Raw genomic sequence first — 22,003 nt, forward strand, 5'->3', positions numbered from 1 at the left:
AATTTATAGGTGTTGATACAAAATATATATGTAGACAGTAATAATAATAATAATATTAATATATAATAACCTATAATTTTGATAATTTAATAATATATTTAACATATTTAATCTATAATTAATATATGTATGATAATAATTTTGTATATACACAATTACACATTATATATAACAAATTAATCACACATATGTATTGATCATATATTATAATAGACCCTCATTTCACTATGAATTTATGGGTGTTGATACAAAATATATATGTAAACATTTAAAATATTTATGATAATTTATGTAATGATAATAAATATATGATAACCTATAATTTTGGTAATTTAATAACATATTAAACATATTTAATTTATAATTAATATATATATGATAATAATTTTGTATATACACAATTGCACATTATATATATATATATATATATATATATATAACCCAATAACCAACAAATTAACCTGTCCAGCCAAAATTTTAAAACAAAAATCCAAATCCAATTCCACATTTTTCCTTACCCAACCCAAAATCCAAATCCAATTCAATCATAGCCCTAATTTGGTTAATCGAACGAACTGAAACAACCCTAAGTTATTCGAACATATATTTACAAGTTATTCGAACGATCACGAACTGTTCGTTTGGTTAATCGAACGAACTGGAACAGTCATTCTGTGTTCGTTCGAGTTCGAACATGATTTTGAACACACTTTTGTGTTTATCGAATAAGGTGTTCATTCGTGTTCGATTCGTTTGCAAGCCTACTTAGAACTTGTAAATTGTTTAAATAAAAATAAAAAAATAAAAAGACCATTAACTTGTAAATAAATTGTTTCTCGTATCTTAATTTTGTTCAAATTGAAATATAAAAAACTGGAAAAAAAAGACCGTTAACTTGTAAATTGTTCTCCTATTTTTTTATTTTTTTTTTCGAATTAAAAAAAATATATATACAATAAAAGACCACTGACTTATGATACACACAACCGGAGTATAGCTACAGTAGCCCTCCCTCCCTTCCAACAAATTTGAATCGACATTCACATTTCAATTTCAAAGACCTAACGGTCTCTCTCGTTTAATATCTCCGAATCTACAATTTACAGCAAGACGATCGAGACGATGGAGGAGTGCTTACAGTACATGAAGACTTTACGCCATCAAATGAACGGTTCACATCTCTTTATCTCTCTCTCTCTCTCTCTCTCTCTCTCTCTCTCTCACATTCACGCTTCAAAATCGGCTTCGAATTGTAACGTATTTTTTTTCAAACTTAATGAAACAGAGGTGGAGGATCAGACCACGAAGGTCACGGTTGAAGAGCAAATGCTGATCACCATAATTAACTCCATGGAAAACGACCTCGTTTCTGGTCAATTCTCTACTTAGATTTTGTTCGGGCGTGTTTTTTTTCTTTTTCTTTTTTGTTTGAAAATCAACGTGAATTTTTTTTGGTGCTTTTATGATATAATTGGAACTCGATTTTCTAAGTTTAGTTCGCAATTGAATGAAATGAATTTAGGTGTGTTAGTCAATGGAAACGGCCTCGCTTCTGGCCAATTCTGTGTTTAGTTATGGTTTTTTTGTTCGAAAATTAAATTAATGTTTGAAATGAATGTGAATCTGTTTGGTAGTTATTCATATTTTAATTGAAGATTGAATTGTATCAGGTTAATAGCATCATAAAAGATTTTTGAAAACGAAGTCGTTTTTTTGGCCAATTCCGTACTTATATGAAATGATTATTACTGATAAGGAATGTAGTTTGTTTGTATTTTTCTAAAGATTTACTTGAAAATTGAATTTTATTAGGTTAATTAAAATTGTGGTGTGTATACCAATGTGTTAATTAATAGAAAATGACCTTGTTAATTATTAGGGTTTTTGTTGAAAATAAAACTGATTATTACAGAAATGAATTTAAATTTGTTTGGTAGTTTTTGTGAAATTGAAGAATCCTCACTACATTTTGAAAGTTCATGGAAATTGAGATTAGGAGAGGATCCTAATTTGTAATCGGAAACTGAAATTTATTTTGCTTAATTGAAAATTCTGGTGCTTATATGTATATTAGTATTGAAATCAGTTGAACTAATCAAGAATGATAGATTGATTGTCTGAGAAGTACTAAAATGTGTTTCTTATAAATGAATGTTTCTACTAAAGCACTTATCTAGTGCTTCTTTGGACAGTACTCCTAGTATTTTTTTTTTTTTTCTTTATAAATTCAAAACAGTGGTTTATCCATTGCATCAAATACTGTGAGATTCATATGAAAAGTTCTTTTGATTATTTGAAATTGTATATAGGTGTGTTTGGGACGGCCTTTGTAGAAAAAAGTTTTTGTTTGAGTAAAAGCTCATGAAACTACTCTCAATGTAAAGTTTTATTTTTTCATCCAAAAAGTGTTTTTTGTAGAAACACTTACAAATGTTCTTCAATTAGGACGCTTTGTGTGTTACTGTGCGTGCGTGTGTATTTTATTTTTTTATTAAATAAATTTGATTTCAAAAAGACTTTTATCCTTTCAATCAAATACTGTAAATTTTTCTAGCTGCACCACAGTTACTTCGGAAAGCATCCTTAGGTTGTTTTGTTACGTTGCCTTAACAGAAAATTAAAAGAGTCTAGTATAGGTATTTTGGGGGTTTTAGTTGTAATCTACCTTGACATCAATCTTATTCATATGGTCATTAACAGAAAATTAAGTGATTTGAAAACCTTTTGCCTTTTGTTTTGCTTTGGAAAACTGGGGGTGAATTTCAGAGTGCTATTGTAGATAAGCAAAAGTTTCTTTTTGCCAATTAGGTGATGCTATTGAAAGCACTCTAAAAACTTATCTTTAATAATAATCATTTTCTTTTTGCATGTTCATGTGGATTACCTTGAGTTTAATATCTCCATTAATTAGTATTTTGAAGTTTTTGTGTATACTGCAAATTTGGGACAATTTTTTCATGCATTTTTAATGATATTAGAAAATCGAATTTGCTTTCAGAGGCCTTTTTACCTCTAAATATTTCGGATGATTTTAATACATTTATGTAGGTTCAATCCATTTATGCAGTTGTGGAAACAATTGTATATATGATGTAGTTCTTTATAGTAGTTGTTTTGATTGGCTGAACTGTTTCCCACTATTTTTGCATCAACAAAGTTACTGAGAGAAGAAGCTGAGAAGATGAACAAGGAAAAGGGTCAGATATGTGCACAGATACTGGCAAAACAAAGAAAAATTTCTTCTCTGGAGTCTGATTCGTCCACCCTTAACCAGGTGAGATCTATTTTTGTGTGTCTTTGTGCGGGAGCTGGATTGACCCTCTAGTTGGAAGCCTACAATATCCCTGTTATGGGACATTTCCTTTTGCCTTTTTTTTTTTTTTACCCTTGAGTAGCTTACTTTCAAGTACGAGAACACCTGCACAGTAAACCTGAGTTGATAAGACTTCTGTTGTCGGATGGTGCACTTTCTTATATTTTATTGACATCCTTGCTCAGTAAAACGTTTGGGCTAGAAGTTTTATACAATTGAAGAGCTAGACATACTGATAGAAACTCCTGCACAACTATCTTTCATGTTGTATGCTATAAAATAATTTATTAGCTGGAATAGATCTTATGTTCTGATAATGTTTTTGTCGCTACCCTAACTTGCCATAATCCTATAATATCTAACTATGGGGAATTCCTGTTTCTGTATGTATTCTTCTTTATTATGGGAAATGGATTATTGAAGAAACAGTTTCTTCAATCTCAGGGTTGTATATTCTTGGTTTATCATTGTTCTTTTACATGCGCAGACAATGGAGCTTATACAACAAGAAAGAGTTAGCTCATCTAAAAAACTAGCAGTGAAGAAGTAATATTTAAGAATATATTGCATTGGTTAAGTTCACTGAATGCTATGGACAGTTATTGCCATAATTTCTTAACTACAACAGAGCTGACTATACTCAAGTTGCAGAGGATACCAAGTTAAAACTATAGAAACGACAGGTTATATTTCATGAGCCTCTTCATCTGAATCCACTGTTCTATTTTCAAAAATTTAAATTGCAGTTGATTGTCTCATTCATATTTTATGTAGGACTGGTTCGAATTTGACAGGACTAGAGAAATGACTGAGCATAAACCGGTATTCATTCGCTAAATCTTTTGTTAAGTTCATTGATTTACCTTTTTTTTAATGTCTCTTCATGATAAATGTATGTGCTCCAAATAGAGAGAGACGGAAGGAATGAAGATATTGACTCCCCATGTTTATGATTAATTAATCGTGCATCTAGTCTTTAGGATCCAACGTGTTTTCACTGACCAGCTGAAGGTAACAAAGGTCTTCAGTTTTGCTTGTTGAATATCTTTCTATATTGCTCTAGCAGCTTCTTATTCGGATTATACCACTTCCTTGATAATTGGAATTGCTTGAGTGGTGATGATGGGTTTGGGAATAACGTCTCACGGTTGAAGATGTGGTAGTAGACACACATCCTTAAAGATACACCTCTCTTTAATGCATGTCTCTTTCCTGCCCAAGAAAGAAAAAAAAAAAAAAAAAAACCACAGAGGAAGTGAGCCTGTATATATATGCATGATCAATTTGTCGTAATTTAGAAATCCCTTCTGTTTATGTAGTCTCTTGTATGCTTAAGGGTTGGCACAACATCCAACCTGATGTTGTATTTCTAGTGTACTAAAGATAGTTAGATCTTGCTATTGTCTTCAACCTCTTGATGTATTTTTGTTGCAATGCAATTTCAATTTTAATTGCAAATTCATAATCATGTAACTGTGATAGGGTTTTATGGTTTCTTCTGTGTTGCTATCATCTATTCTACTTTTCACTATAGCGTATAGATAAAACTTTTAAGATTATTAAATTTGTGCGATTATAATGATTAGAAATCATTCGGGTCGAGGGTATAAGTGATGAGCAAATGGCTGAAACTGAAGGTACTTGATTTTAAGGAAGAAGCTGGCTTTAACCATGAACTGGTGATTTGGGATTTGATACAATTTTCCTGAGCAAATGTTAAGTTATTGATGACTTTTAGTTTTTTATTAACACTCATAGGCAGATACACGCTTTATGCAGGTGCATTTTCCCTCATTCCTAATTGTTTGTCTACCTCGAAATTTTACAATGTTAAAACAAGTCCAATGATAAACGCTTTTGATATTGAATATTTGTATACCAATATACCAAAATTTTTCTTAATCCAGAAGGTGAATGTTAATATTACAATTGTTTGCAGGTTGCTTACAGTAAGCGAATATTTTGGAAAGACCTTTGCATTACTTATGCCTCAATTTCAATCAGCAGGCTTAAATTCTAGCCAGAAACTTTGGTTATTATCATGCTTTTCCTTATTTTTGCAAAGGTCATCAAACATCCCTTAATGAACGATCTGAACTACCAGTGGTAGGGACAGCTAGGGAGGTTTGTTCATAGTTAAGGGGCAAGACTTTTCTGTTCCATGAGTCATAGGGGATGTCTGTTGAGGACCTTTTACTGAAAATGTAGGCTTTTAGAGAACAATGTTTATTTAAAAGGGCCTTGCCTTAGAACTTTGTAGCTGTACAACAAAATGTAGGCGTGCATTATAGAGAGGGAAGGTTCATATGATTTCTAAGCTCAAAATCTTATATATGTGGTACGAGTTGTGACATACATGAGAAAGAGAAAAGAAGAGAAATAAGGGAAGATCATGTCTTGTTTACAGAACTTCATCACAAAGAGCTAACTCAAAATTGCAAGATGTTCTTATGATGAGTGGTGGTCTATTTAAACTGATAACTCTGACCTGATTGTAGTCATTGATGTCTAAAATTTATAAATCAGAAACAATATTATTCTTTCATCTTATTTAACTTTTCCTATAGGGAAGTGCAGCATTGATAACAATAACTTCATGGACAATAAGGTAAATAACTTTTATTGATATCATTAGATATACAGTGTTGCAATTTTCTAATTAATTTTCGGGATAACAGAGGAGTGAAGCTAGGAAGACCCTGATGGCCAATTTGGTTTTTGCTGAATACAAGCTTGACGAAATTGCACAGAAGACATTAAAACCTGTTCAGGAGAACAAAAAGGTTATTTAAGCAAGATTCTAACTGAATGTATATGTCTTTTCCTATTTGGTAGATAGACCATGTCTTGGTTTCAGTAACTTTTTTTTTTTTTTGGGGTGAAAGCCTCGAGATGTCCCCACACCTGAAGGTATGAGACTAATTCCCAATTGGGGCTTGGGTTACTTAATCTTGTAGTTTATATGTGTAGAAAGAGTTTATTGCTTCGATTTAATTTCAATTCGCTAAATTTTTGTCTCCAGTCTTGGTTAATGCCAAAAGTTACATTTTTTATTTCCATTCATCATTTGTAATGTATTTCATCAAGTGAAAAGCTGTTTTTCTTATTTGTCTGACTTTATATCAAAGTATGCATTCCAAGTGTAGCATGTAAAACATTGATGTTCATTGAGTAAATTCAATTTAAAATTTGTGACGCTAACGTAAGTCACTTGATTATCTTGGATTGAATTTGTTTATAAGTTTAGGTTCCTAAAACTAATTGTCTTGAGAGTGGATGAAAGTGCTTCTTGAATTAATGTTTTGACTGTTTTTGCATTTCGGTTTACCTTCCTTATTGGGCAAATTTCTTTTGAAGCTTAAATGTTTTTTGCTTTTCCCAGTGGTGTAAGACTTACATGTGACTGTATCAATACATTTCGTTCCTAGTCAAGTGGATCTAATTCTTCACAAGAAACTGCTTGTATGTTGTTGTTTTTAATTTTATCAATCCCTTATATTCATTCGTTAATCTTGGACGTGTTTTTAGATGAACGATTCCTTTGAGCAAGTGAAGTGCAGGGCAAACAAATTGAAGGTTAGTTCTCTACCCAGTATCATGTAAATGTTTTCATGTGATTGCCCTCAGGCTTGTGCATAGATTATCACTATAGAATGAAATCAACTATTGCCCGAATATAATGTTTTCTTTGCGGAGAGATTGGGTTGCCCAATAGAAATATTGTTCAACGTCCATATCTTTTGGATAGTAGTTGAGTCGTGAGTGGTGGCTCCTAGTTTTCTATTTCATGTACTCGTATGTAGAAACTAATTATTGGCATCTTATTTTAAATATGGGTAACTATAGGCAGAGATGTTGGCAATGGATATAAAGACCTTGGAAGAGGACCACACAGCTCTTCTATCAGATAAGGTTGGAGAATCCGAGTTTTGGGAATGCCTAAAGGACCAAATTGAGCAAGTCAAGGTGAATACAGTTGGTAGTTTTTTCTTTATCATACATAAACTAAGCATTGTAGGGTTTACTTGATCAAAACCTGAAATGGCCTTTGGTTTTTGACCAAAGCAAGGTTTAAGAAGAAAAGGTCCTCATTTGGTGGCTAAAAATGAAACTCTTAATACAGTGGGGTTTTGTTGCTCATGGTTGTGAAACTCAATTACAGTTGGGAAAGTTTATGCCTTCTAGTTACTAAAAGTCATTCCGAATTCTAGTAAACGTGTGATTACTTTTTCTATATCATACTATCATATTCTAATTGATGCTTCTGCTTATTACAGGGACTTTCCTATGTGCTGAACTGTGATTGTGGAGAGGAATACAAGGTGGAAGTGAATCTTTAATCTTATAAAAGTATAATAGCAATGAAACTTAGACAACTCAAAAGGCTGAAGAAACAAATTTGTAGTTGACAGGTAATCAAATGCGAAATGAAACTAGTAATTGATCCTTAGAACTTATAATGTGAAGGGATTATGACATCTTTTGCTTATAATTCTGAAATATTATTTCAGATTGTTTTTAAGACTTTAGTAAGGAAATTATGCCATGTACACAAATTTACATTCCATAGTATTCTAAGACTTTAGTTGACAGGTAATCAAATGCGAAACGAAACTAGTAATTGATCCTTAGAACTTATAATGTGAGGGATTATGACATCTTTTGCTTATAATTCCGAAATATTATTTCAGATTGTTTTTAAGACTTTAGTAAGGAAATTATGCCATATACACAAATTTACATTCCATAGTATTCTATGTTTAATATTCTATTGTACTTGTACAATTGAAATATCTCACAAGTTGAGATGTATATTCTTGTATATGTGGCATTAACGATGAGAATGTAAGCACTTAAAGGAAAATATATTAAAGATCATAATCATTTGATCTCAAGAACCTTCAGAGCCGCAGAGATATCCTGGGCTTCATAACTTCCCTCCACAAGGGCAATGTTAGGGCTGTCTTGTGGAACTGAATCTTCTCTTTTAGAACTCTCTTCACCATGAAGAAGCTTCTCACTGCCACAGTCCATGGTACCTCTTACAATTACAGTCTTTTGGAGGCCAGCCAGCAGGTTTTCATAGTCTATGTCTCCTGTGTCACCACAAACACTACTGTTTTTGAAAGATCAATTCCCCACCTAATTGATAAATACCTGCACGGCATATGGTAGCAACATAAATGTACCGGAGATTTCAAGTTTCACTTTACTACAACTGATTGATCTAGATCTTCTTGGATGATTGTGTACAATATATGATATGCAGTGAAAAGAGGTCTAACCTTAGAGCTTGCAAATACTGGTACCACGTTTAACCTTGATGCTGCATGTGTGTAGACAAGGTTGCATCGGAATCCTCTCATCCGCAGCCTTTGGCGAAGGTCATCTACTCTTCGAGTCTGCCATTTGTATGTTAAATTCGTCTTTAGTTTTTTGACCAAAAAATGCATCTGTCAAGGTATTACCTACAATTTATATCAGTATTTTTGAACATTGTCATAAAAATCTTACCTTGGCCCCTGGTTTTATGCTGTAAGAGTAGCATCTGGAACTGCATGCATCCACGTACTCTGCAATGTCATCATCCTCATCTCCAGCTTCTGTCCTCGCAAGCCTAATCACCATTGATCTCACATTCTCACCAGGCCATTTGTATTCTACATGGGCTTCATAGTCCAAATCAGCCACATTATCTCTCCATGGGTAATATAGTTCACTTCCACTGTTACATATTATTGCATCAAAATCTTCTATATTTACTGGGCAGCTTTTGATTGCTTCCATAGTCTCCTGTAAACTTGAACCGGTTACCAATATGAAGCCTACTTTGCCCAAGCCTATACTCAATCCTGCTGCTTTCATCACATTCTTGATTGTTGTTTGAAACTTCTCTGTGATATTGCCATTGCTGTCATAGCAATCGGCAGCTATTACAAAGAGTGTCTGCCTTCTACCAGGACTGTGAGTGACACTGGCACTGCCATTGAAGGAAGCCTTTTGGATGATGGCTTCAATGAGTTTTTTCTGTCGCGTTGCTGCGTCAAGCTCCCCATTAAGCTTGAAGTCTCCTTCTATGGAGACCTTTAAAGAAAGATCTTCCACATCCTTTAGAGAGTCACTCATTTGTTCTTCAGGAACTTTCATGATCTCAAGACGTGTGGTTGGGTGACGGTTCCTGCAGTGATCTACATGTGAGAGGTAGTTACGGCAGTGTTCTGTCCATGAAAAGTGGTGGATTTTCTTGAGTCCATTTTTTCGACAATCAGACCACATGTCTTTGTCAGCAACCAGCTTTAGGAGGGCATCTGCTATGGCTTTCTGATCATGCGGGTCAATTAGGAGACCATTGTTAAACGCCTGGTAAAACAGAGTCCTCTGTTACTATCAGTCTGAGTCATAAGGTGATACTATGATTAATTAATTAGGTGGCCAAAATTTCCCATCAAAGCTATTTCTGTCATGATTTCATAGTTTGGAGTGTTATAAGATGAGGTATTTTTGAATTCTGCATAATTTTAGTCTAGGCATGCATTTCGTCTACCACAACTTTTTATAAAGGATGAGAAATTTGGAACCTTCACAATGTCCACAGGTGCCCCGTTCTTTGTGGCAACAATACGAAGATCATAGGCAGCTGCCTGCAAGATTTGATATATTAAGATTTTTTTGATATATTTAGGCTTAAATGTTTAAAATGCTTCAGAATTTTTTCAGGTCTGTCAAGTGCTCCTTTTATAAGATTCAGAATGTTGCTAAGAATTGAAGGATTCAGTCAATACAACATTTGAGAATAGAACACAGAGATATACCTCGATGAGTGTGAGACCGAGCGGTTCCACGAGAGTTAGATTGATGAAAACTCCCTTCAAGAGACAAAGCTGCCATAGAAGTACCGATCGCAAGTCTATATTTACGCAGGATTAAAGCTCAGATTAGGAGAGGATTCTGATCCTATCTAATTCAGACAGAGGTGTTTTGAGAATAAAATACTACTATATCATGAGAACTGTATATGGCTGAAGATGGGTTTGAATTTGATAAGCTAAATTGTGATTATAATGAGGGCAGAGAGTGAGGAAGATCGTCACTTGCTAACTTGAACCATTTAAACTCTCTTACCTTTTACACAATACAAACACTTTGCAGGCAGAAAGAAGACTTATGAGCACACACGCAAAGGCAATTTGTTATGATACTCAACAAACATAAATCCTTATAAGATTTATTATCTCTCACCTTCCTTGATGTTTTAGGAAATATTAGTAAAACCTCTCTTTAACCATGAAATAGAATGGTCAAAATTAACAAGATCAGAAAAGATGAGTGTTATTTATTTATGTTTAATGGCAAAGCATATTGCAGAAAATTTTGACTGGTTATGTTGTGTTGTGTTCCTCATATGCTGAATTGATTTGCTTCTAAGGCTAACTATACTGGAAATTTACTGGAAAGGATTTGATTGGCGTGCCTAACCAGCAAGTCAAATTGGTTAGCTATGCTTTGGTCACTGCGCTCTGTTCTTTCTTTATTCTTTATGTTCCAATCAGAAAGCATATCATACAACTGTTTGACTGGTTATGATTTTTTCTTAATATGCAGAATTCATTTGCTACTCATTCTAGCTATGCTGAGAATTTAAAAGCTCTGTTACCAATCAGCAGAGAAAATACTCTAGCGCTCAGTGTCTAGGTTTCACATTTGCTCGGTGAGCTTCCTCAAATCTATAATTGTATTTCCTTCTTGTTTTTGACTATCTTGAAAAAATATGTTGTTATTGACACTAGGCCATTTTTTTTTTTTTTTTGGTTTTTGACAATGTTGCTGAAAAGAACTTGTAATTGGTGAAAGGATCTATCCACGGCATATAGAATATCATTACTGTCATCTGTGATTCAATATAATAGTTTCTTTTTCATGTCACAGTTTGCTTTCCGTGTTAAGTGATCATCCAGTGATGCATTGTGTTGACCAGGAAGTCCAACATCATGTTAGGAGCATGCCAGAAGCAAAATTTAATTAAAGAAATTGGTGATATATAACAAGTATAGCATGATTTACATACACTATCCCTCTTATGCACTTTCAGTTGTTGAGATACCATAATTGTTTTTTATTTAGTTATTTACTTTCTCTTCACAGAGGAAGGAAAAAGAAGTTACAATCTTTCATTGTGGATGACGCCTACTGATAAATTGATCATTGGACTCAAATGGTTACTTATAATCTCTCAATGCTCAATATTTTTCTTCATTCACTGATGTTTAATTTTAAAGCAAATCATTCCACTGTGTGACTGGTTCTGTTGTTTCCTTAAACTGCAGAACTGATTCAATAATTGTTAGTCATGCTAGTGAGGCTAGTATTTAGAAATATTGTTACTGATTAGCTGAGGAAATTCAAAAGGCTACAGCAATCAAGTACTAACTTATCAATGACAGAAACTTCATTGAGGACATTGTAAGAAAGAAAAAATGATGGTGATGAAACAAATTGGGTATCATGGAGAATAGTATCAGGAAGTTATCAGAAATGAGTCAAATAGTGTATCTGCCTGGAACATCAAATTAATTAGTTATGCTTGGTAACCTCTCCCAATTCTTCCATTTATTGTGTGTTCAATTAAAAGCTTATCTCAGAAAGTTTTACCTGGTTATGTTGTGTTTCTTCATATGCAGAATGGATTTCCTAGTGAGGTATATTGGCTGAGAATTTTCTGTAAAGGATTCAAATGGGCTGCCTGCTGCTCAGATTAAGTCGGTTAGTTATTCTCAGTCACTGATCTGTTTTATTTCTTCATTTATTCATGTTCCAATCTGAGAGTGGATAGAGAATTGTTTGACTGTTATGCTTCTTTTAAATTTTAATATCCAGAATTCATTTGCTACTCATGCTAGCTATGCCAAGAATTTAAAACTCCTTTACCAAGCAGAGAAAATACCGAAGGCCAAAGCTATGCAGGACCAAATTCAATTGGGTGGATGGCTGGAACTTCATTGGCGCTCAAGTGCTCAATGTCTAGTTTTTCACATTTGCATGCTTGGTGAGCTTCCTTAGGTCTATATTTCTATTTCCTTCTTGCAATGTGTCTTTCTTGAAAATAAATTGCCATAGATGATAGACATTATCCAATGCATATCCGATGATGCATTGTGGTGACAAGAAAGTACAAATCATGGAATGAGCATGCTAGATGGCGAAACTTAATCGAGGAAATTGGTAATAGATAACAAACTATAGCATCGTTACTTATACCTGCTCTAAATGCTCTATGTTTTTCTTCATTTATTGATGGTTATTTGAGAGCAAATCATTCCATTGTGGAATTAGAAGTTCTATTACTGATTACCAGACGAAACGCTTGAGGTGAAAGCATTCAAATCGGCACCAAATTATCAATGGTATAAATTTCATTGGGGACCTTGTAAGAAACAGAAAATTTGGCTACTGAAACAAGTTTGTCAATATCAGGTTTTAACATTTGCTTTGCGAGCTTTCCACCTAATTTGTTGAAGAAATCCCATTTACGTATGCTAATCAAAAGTTCTTTTCAGTAAACTTGTCTAAGAAAAGATTGCACATGAATGGTATCTTAAGAGTTCCATTTCTGAAAAAGAGAATAAAAGAAATCTATATCGATGGACTCATTGAGGAAATGTGAAAACCTGACACTGAGAGAACTTGTTTCGTCAGCATCAATTTTCTTTCTTTCAATGTCCTAAATGAAGTTTCTGCCATTGATAAGTTAGTGCTTCATTGCTGTAGCCTTTTGAATGTCCTCAGTTCTGCATTTTAAGGAAACATCAGAACCAGTCACACAATGGAATGATTTGCTTTCAAATTAAACATAAGTGAATAAGAGGGATAGTTGTTATATATCAATATCACCAATTGCTTTATTTAAATTTTGCTCCTGGCATGATGTTGTACTTCCTGGACAACACAATGCATCATCAGGTAGATCACTTATTAAACCGTATTTTTACACCAACAACCTTCGAGTAAATGGCATTTAATAATTTTCATAAAACTTTCATTGGTTAATTACAAGAGAATTTGATTACATTCCAATCTAATTTAGGTAGTTCATTTTTTAATAAATTTGGGGTCCGTTTGGTTTATTATTCTGATACTTTTTAGAATAATATTTTGAAAAAAAGTTAAATTGGATGAGTATTACAATGTAGGATTTGGAAATTAACAAAAATACCTCATGCGTTTGTTTATTTACTAAACACCTCTATAATAAAATATTAAAAGTTAACAAAAACATCCTCAACCCACCTATTAAATACGGACAACCGGCTACCGTCGTTGAAGGGTGGTCGGAGTCGCCATATCGGTGCATAATCGGTTGGATCTTGTTGGTCGTGTGTCGATATGATATTTTTTGGCCAGATCCACCGTGAATCTGGCCGAAAAAGGCTAGATCTATGGCTAGATCTAACCGTTGACGGCCAGATTTAGCCGCATTTGGTTGTTAATGACTGCCAAAGATACGATCGTTGTTGACGATTGGCTATGGCAAAGATCTGGCCGTTGACGGTCAGATCCACTATGGATCTGGCCAGAAAAGGCTAGATCGGTGTACTATCGACCAAATTCAGTCGGTAGTGCGCCATTATACCAAATTCTGGCTAGCTTTCGACGGAATCTGGTAAATGTGGGGTGTTTTTGCAATTTCTAGAAAATATTTTGGGGGTGTTTAGTTAAATTAATAAATTTAGGAGGGTTTAAAAGAAATTGAATAATATAGAATAATATTTTGTGAATAAGTCAATTTAACTGTTTAACTTTATTGGAAAAATACAGAATAATATTTGGAAGAGTGTATCAAATGGAGCCTTGTTATTTTAAGCAAATTCTTCTCCCTAAACGTATCAATAGGCCTGGTTTTATAATTTTAGAGGTGAAAATATTAAAGCAAGAAATAAAAATAAACTTCAAGGAAACTAAAGGCTCTGTTTGATACACTCTTCTAAATATTATTCTGCATTTTCCTAATAAAGTTAAACAGTAAAATTGGCTTATTCACAAAATATTATTCTATATTATTTAATTTCTTTTAAACCCCCTTAAATTTATTAATTTAATTAGACATCCCCAAATTTTTTTAAGAAATTGTAAAAACACCCCAACAACCCACATTTACCGGATTCCGATCACTACTGTCGAAAGCTGGTCGGAATCTCCGGTTGAATCTGGCTGATCTAGCCTTTTCCTGCTAGATCCACAATGGATCTGGCCGGAAAAGGCCAGATCTACGGCCAAAGATTTGGCCATCAATAGCCAAATATTTGGCCGTAGCCAGCCGTCAATGATGGCCGTATCTTTGGCTGTCGTTCCAAATGCGGCCAGATCTGGCCGTCAATGGCCATATCTGACATTTTCCAATCAGATCCACGGTGGATCTAGCCGAAGAAGGTCATATCGGCGCACGACTGGCAAGATCCAGCCGGTCATGCGCTGATACGGCGACTCCGACAACCCTCCGGCGGCGGTGGTGGCCGGCTGTCCGTATTTAATGGGTGGGTTGGGGGTGTTTTTGTTAACTTTTAATATTGTATTATAGGGGTGTTTAATAAATAAACAAACATATGGGGTATTTTATTAATTTCCAAATACTACATCGTAATATCCATCAAATTTAACTTCTTTCAAAATATTATTCTAAAAAGTATCAGAATAATGAACCAAACGAATCCAAAATTATTTTCTTTTCATGTAAGATACAAATTATTAATAAAATCTATAACATAAGTCATTTTAATTTACAATTTTCTGTAAACAAAGGAACAAGGACTAATTTAACACACGAGGAGTTCTTACAAGCTTGGCAATGGTGATTTGTGGGAACTTGAAGAAAATAAATACTACGTTTTGCCGTGAAGGTTGATAAAAATTAATCAGGCGAAGAGAGCATACTGTCACTAAAAGAAGCATTTAAATTTTAAATATTACACTAGAGAAAAGGAAAAAAATATCATGTTTTTCTTAGTTTGAGAGGTGAGGATACAAGTGATGACTTTACAAGTCATCTCTATATAGTTTTGAGTTTATTTATAGTTGTGATCATGAAAGAGGAGATGAAATTTCAAAAACACTTTTGAATGCCATCAAGTCATTATCTTCTGGAAGGGCATGTCACGTCTAGATGATGCCTTGAAGAACTTGAAAAGATCATTGAATACAAAGAATTGAGAGATATGATTGTAATGCCAATTTTTTATCACGTGGATCCGTCAGATGTTAGGAAGCATGATGAAGAGAAGGTGTTGAGATGGAAGAATGCGTTAACAAAAACAGCTAATCTATCTGGATTTGATTCAAAAGAGATTATATATATTGAGTAACAATGCAAACTATTATAGACAATATAGATGTTAATATATATATATATATATATATTAAGTAAAGAAATTACATCACTTAATATAAATACATTTAATGTGGTGTAACATCAAATATTACATGGTTGTAAGATTTTCCTCACAACCATTATACATACATACGAGCATTAATAATATAAAATTACATAACATGAAGTTAATTAATTATTAGTAGGGAATTTGACAGCGGGATGAGATAAGAGCTTCTCACAGCATTCTGGATTGTATCTACAACACAATGGAACTCCAGCCTCACTTATTTCAATCAATGTACCAACAATTAAAACTACCATTATTATCATCTTCAAGACGACAATCTTCACCATTGAGCTTTCCATTATCAATTGAGATACTACGTTACTGTGATGATCAACAACTCTATTTGATGATGAATATGATAGAATAAATGAACATGTATATATAACATAATCCTAACTATACTTAGAATAATTAATTAACTGCATTACTTCACATATGTGGTTCTTATTTCTTTACATTTAAAAAGAGGTTAAATGTTGGTTATTCAGTTTTTAAACACTAAAAAAACTAATTATGTAACATATTATACGTGATCATCTCAAATCCATCTAATCTAGTTAAAACAAAATTCTATCTCTTGGTCATTAAGCCGCTTTAACCCAGTCAAAACTCGGATAAAGTCAATGAACCGTGGGTCCAACCGGATCGGCGGATAAACCGGTATGATTTCAAAAACCCCTAATCGCAGCCCATTCCATCGATTTCCTTTCTCTGTTTCTCAGCTTCTTCTCTTTCTTAGTTTCTCTCAGATTTCTCAGCTTCTCTTCGAAAATTTATCTCTGAAATCCCACTCAAATCGCAATCAACTCCACTCCCTAAGTCTGAAATTGCAAAATTTGGCATTCACCAAGTCGCAACTGAACTCCCTCGCCGGAAATCGATGACGTCTTCCTCCCTCGTCGGAAATTGACGACAACAGCTCCGTTCCTCCCTAGCAATCGACGGCAACAGCTCCATTCGTTGACGACAACTCCATTTCTCGATCCAGGAAAAGCTTTTGCAGTTTTGATCATTGAAATCGCATACCCTTTTTTTTAGTTTTCTTGTGTTTTTCTTGATGGGTTCTCACTCTTTTACCTTGTGATCTTGCTTTATGTATCTGGGTTTACGTTGTTGCTTTGGATCAATGCTTGGTCTAGTCAGAAAGCTGTGATTTTTGTGATCAAGATCTGGTTTTTGTGTTCATTCGAGCCTTGATCATGTTCATATCATTTGTTTTGATGATTTATGGTTTCCAGATTAAGTGGTTGAGGTTTGTGTATTGTAGTTCTTGGTTGCATGCTTCGTGGTGTCGATTTCGATGGACTCTTTGCCAGAATCAGCTAAAGCCTCATACGCGTCCTTCCGAGGTTCAATCAAGCAGACCCTACGGAGCAATGGATTCTACCAGTAGAAATTACAGAGGTGCACAACCAACAGGATCCCCTAGTTTTTCACGGCAAAGGTGCAAATAAAATTTAGTGTGTAAACTGTAAACCAACAATTTTTGTCAACATGATTTTCATAATCTCGTGTGTATGCTGAAGTGTTGTATTTTAATTGTTCATACATTTTATTGAATGAAATTATTATTCTTTCTATTGTAAATCCCACCTTTCGAGTATATTTGATTTTGGAATGTTGTCCCTGCCATATTTTGGTTATATTCTCTGACCTTGATTCAGAAATTTCATCATCAAGTTATAGTTTGATTACCTTTATGTTCAGTGGCGTCTAATATGAGAATTATATTCTTACTTATTATGTATTTTATCATTTAATATATAAATACAACATTATGTTTAGATTTAGACTTTGGATTGTTGTTAAATACTTAAATTATATTGAGATTATTGTTGAATTTGAACTTTGAATTATGTTTGATAGTAATTAAGTTGTTATTGTCTTCTTAAAAAATAGAAATCTAAAAAAAAAAAAAAAAATTTAAAAAATATGCTGACATCATTATAATGTCTGATGATGTCACCAGTCCAACCGACGGTCTAACTGGTTAGATCGGTTGAACCGTGACTCGGGCAGCAGAGCAGTTGCCCTCCGATCTGGCTTTTAAAACAATGAGTCCAAGCAATCACCATTTCTTATTTTATTTTGTTCTTCTGGAATATCAAATGTATTTTAATTTATTATAAAGTAAATACAAAAATTATTTTGTGTACAAAGGTTTATTAACAACTTTTCATGGATGATAATATTTGAAATTTTCGCTTGCCCCCGTTGCGACAAAATCTTGACTCCATCACTGATTTTGGTCATATTTGCTTTTTTCGTAGTTGTAGACAAACTCTTTATTCTTTATTCTCCTTTCTTTTTTCTTAGTCATGAGTAAGTCAGTGTCTCATTGGTTTTGAACAACAAACAAGATTTATTTTCTTAAATATATAAAAAAGAAAACCCCATTTCCGGTTTTCTCAAAAAACCAATAAAACAATTATTAATATATTAAAGGCATTACAAAGAAGAAAATTTACAATTAAAATATGTAAGAATTTAAATAAATGCTTTGGCATCTCACGAATCACAATAATATTATTAATGTTCAAATATATTTTTTTTAATATAACTTTCAATGTAAAAAGATTTAGTTTTAAATTTTAAAAATTGATTACGTAGGGTTCAAATAATATAACATTTTTTATTTTTTTTTTAATGAAAATGAAATGAACTTTTTAGTTCAGATGATAAAAGAATCCATTGGGCTGGCTGGGTCTTCCCCATCCCAACTCAACTGGGCTTGACCCATAAAAATTTAGGTCGATGTTGGGTTGAACTTGTTGGGCTTGGAGTGGGTTTGAGTTAGTCTAGAAAACTCATTTCTTCCTCAACATATTAAAAAAAAAAAAAAAAAAAAAAACAATTAAACAAAAATTTTAATAAAAAAATCAAAAGTGAGAGGCCTCCATAGACCGCAAAGCACCATCATCAACCAATATCACAATAACATTATCTATATTCTAGAACAAGGTAAATTTAGTGAATTATAAGTAAAAATTAGTGCATTATTTCTCCAAAATTTCAACTTTGGGTCCCAACAATTGACCAAGATCCTTTCATAATATGTTTACCTTAACAAAACCTAAACCTAAGGTATTAAAATAACCACCCATAGCTAGGAACTCCTATATAAGAATCTGAAATTGAAGGAGATGGACAAGTCAAATTAGTTATGCTATCACATCGTATCTACTATTCTTCGTTGTACCTATTCTGATTAAAAAAACAACAAAGAATCATCAAATTTTTAGACATTAAAATAAACCAATTTCTATCATAACATATCTAAGTATTAACAAATCAAATCAAGAATCCATATGTTTGTCACAGTTGTTAACAAATACTGAAAGGAAACTGTTAGCATCATGACAAATGATAATCAGCATCATTAAATCGGAGGATTTATGTCAAAACTAGTATGCTAATGATGTTTAAAATCTCTAAAGAAATAATTCAAGAGTTATCCCATAAAAATATATAAACTATGTCTCCAAATTTATCTTATTCTGTTTTCCTATTTGTAAGGAAGATGAATTCCACACCTTTTCACAGAGACACTGCATCCTTGCATACCATGTCCATAGACTTTAAAGCTTGCTTTAATGTCATGAAGCCAACTTTTCCTTATTGAAATACCTTCAAACTCTGTATGTGAAATATACCCTAGCCAAAGGTGATCAGACTCGACAATTGAGGAATTAGGGGTGAGAAATGTGAAAGAGAAAGAAACTATATATTTAATCTCTAACAAGCATCGAATCTGGAAGAACTGTCGCGACTCCTCACTTATTTGATCTGAATAATCAGACAGTGAAAACACTAAACAAACAATGAATCCCATGAAGTTATCATTGTACTTGTGTGGAGGTAGTTGGATTCTTACTGAGGCTCCATGACTCCGATGGCTAAACCACTCTGGAATCTCACCACTAGAAAGGCAAATATGAAATTGAGCAGATCGACTAGAGAGTTCCTGCATGTAAATATGTAGATCAATATAGCTCTAGATATACAAATTATTATCTTTAATTGACAAAGTATTCTAAGTAATTAGGGACGGATGCAAGGAGAGACTGACCTGAAGCCGTAGTTTCAGGAACATAACTGCCAACGTGATGTTGGTCGCGCTGCCTTGATCTGTGACCCGTTCGGAGCAATTGAAAAACTGGAACAAGATATTTGCAGAACTAGTTGGACTTAGTGGACTTGAGAATGTTTTCAATGCAACGCAAGCTTGTGTCCCAATAAAAATTATTCCAAATGGAAGCTCTGGCAAAGACTCAAGCCTCTGGCAATTGTTCAATGAAAGATTTTTAAGCTTAGAAAGCTGATTCATTCTTGATGGCAGGCTAACAAAATGGTTTCTACTTAAATCTAAAGTTTCTAAAGAGACTAAGGAACAAAGATCATTGGGGATTGCTCCCTCCAAAAGATTGCAATCACTCAAGTCTAATGTTCTAAGAGACTTCAGACCCATCAAATTAGCCAGCGATAAACAAATTGAATCTTGATATCTTTTCGGCAAAAGCAATGACCAGATGGAAGAAGTCCATGTTCTGTTTTGTTGCCCATTACATCCACGGAGAGACATCTTTTCAAGATGTGTCAAGAGAGTAATNTGGCTAAACCACTCTGGAATCTCACCACCAGAAAGGCAAATATGAAATTGAGCAGATTGACTAGAGAGTTCCTGCATGTAAATATGTAGATCAATGTAGCTCTAGATATACAAATTATTAACTTTAATCGACAAAGTATTCTAAGTAATTAGGGACGGATGCAAGAAGAGACTGACCTGAAGCCGTAGTTTCAGGAACATAACTGCCAACGTGATGTTGGTCGTGCTGCCTTGATCTGTGACCCGTTCGGAGCAATTGAAAAACTGGAACAAGATGTTTGCAGAACTAGTTGGACTTAGTGGACTTGAGAATGTTTTCAATGCAACGCAGGCTTGTACCCCAATAAATATTATTCCAAATGGAAGCTCTGGCAAAGACTCAAGCCTCTGGCAATTGTTCACTGAAAGATTTTTAAGCTTAGAAAGCTGATTCATTCTTGATGGTAGGCTAACAAAATGGTTTCTGCTTAAATCTAAAGTTTCTAAAGAGACTAAGGAAGAAAGATCATTGGGGATTGCTCCCTCCAAAAGATTGCAATCACTCAAGTCTAATGTTCTAAGAGACTTCTGACCTATCAAATTAGCCAGCGATAAACACATTGAATCTTGATATTTTTTCGGCACAAGCAATGACCAGATGGAAGAAGTCCATGTACTGTTTTGTTGCCCATTACATCCACGAAGAGACAGCTTTTCAAGATTTGTCAAGAGAGTAATAGAGGGTGGCAGTTCTCTTATTGCAGTCCCACTTAAATCTAGCTCCTCCAAACACTCGACTTCCCCCAAGTTCTGGGGAAGTTTTTCGAGTTTCGAGCAGCCATATAGATTCAGATTCTTGAGAGATTTCAAACCACAGACGCTGCTTGGGAAACTCACAAGATTTTTGCAGTCTTTCAAATTTAAAAGCACAAGCTTTGTGAGCAGTCCAACGGATTCGTGAACCTCAAGCAAGCTTATACACCCTTCAAGATCAAGGCTCTCTATATTCGGAATTTGTGTGAAGTCTGGTGTTCTAATCAGATTGTAAGAGTGACTAAGCTTCATGCTTTTCAACTTCTCAAAAGCCTACAAGAACCAAAAAATTGATTTCATAACTTAATAATTGATATGCATTCAGAGAGATTGAGCATTACTGAATATGTATACCTTTATTCCGTTCCAAAGATGTTAGCAAAGAATTTGAAGGATATTTATGCCATTTCAGAAATCGCAACTCATTTGAGAGGTACTCTAGGTCTCCCGAAATGTGTACATTACTGATTTTGAGCAGTCTCAAATTGTTCATTTTAGACAAGGATTTACCATTCAAGTTTATAATTTCAACTTCAGGCTGGTCCAGTATCATTCCTTCAACTGCATCAGTTCCCTTCAAAAAATAAAAATAAATAAATGAATATTAATAGAGAAGTTACCTTGATGAACTGCCATATATTGAAATAATGGTATATAATTCATTCTCTTAAAAAATTTCTTACCATATTTTCTCTCAAAACATGAAAGATATCCTTAGAAAGCCATAACCTACTCCATTTTCCAGGGTTATCACGATGTTGTTCACGAACAATTTCCCAACCCATTTCTCGTATCAAATCATGCATCCACAATTCATTATTTCGGATGGTTATTAGAGATTTTTGTTCGAGTTCTTTTATT

At 33.8% G+C, this 22,003-nt stretch overlaps 2 protein-coding genes across 2 annotated transcripts; one reads left to right on the plus strand and one right to left on the minus strand.

Annotated features, from left to right (window-relative positions):
• The first annotated feature begins 990 nt into the window (after positions 1-990).
• On the plus strand, positions 991-12,350 carry LOC116113476. Its single transcript, XM_031399631.1, has 14 exons — positions 991-1,171; positions 1,286-1,372; positions 3,141-3,274; positions 3,801-3,859; positions 5,840-5,921; positions 5,992-6,096; positions 6,842-6,889; positions 7,160-7,279; positions 7,591-7,725; positions 10,722-10,804; positions 10,916-11,021; positions 11,240-11,897; positions 11,992-12,073; positions 12,188-12,350. The coding sequence occupies exons 1-9, from the start codon at positions 1,123-1,125 to the stop codon at positions 7,651-7,653; spliced, it is 747 nt and encodes a 248-aa protein (XP_031255491.1). The 5' UTR covers positions 991-1,122; the 3' UTR covers positions 7,654-7,725; positions 10,722-10,804; positions 10,916-11,021; positions 11,240-11,897; positions 11,992-12,073; positions 12,188-12,350.
• On the minus strand, positions 8,786-21,513 carry LOC116113477 (disease resistance protein RPS4-like). The gene is made up of 6 exons (XM_031399632.1): positions 21,497-21,513; positions 21,068-21,415; positions 19,811-20,350; positions 19,616-19,705; positions 9,892-9,954; positions 8,786-9,673 (listed from the first exon to the last, which is right to left on the minus strand). The coding sequence occupies exons 2-6, from the start codon at positions 21,392-21,394 to the stop codon at positions 8,813-8,815; spliced, it is 1,881 nt and encodes a 626-aa protein (XP_031255492.1). The 5' UTR covers positions 21,395-21,415; positions 21,497-21,513; the 3' UTR covers positions 8,786-8,812.
• Between the last annotated feature and the right edge of the window lie 490 nt (positions 21,514-22,003).

Source organism: Pistacia vera, unplaced genomic scaffold, assembly GCF_008641045.1.
Source record: "Pistacia vera cultivar Batoury unplaced genomic scaffold, PisVer_v2 Contig68, whole genome shotgun sequence".
NCBI lineage: Eukaryota > Viridiplantae > Streptophyta > Magnoliopsida > Sapindales > Anacardiaceae > Pistacia > Pistacia vera.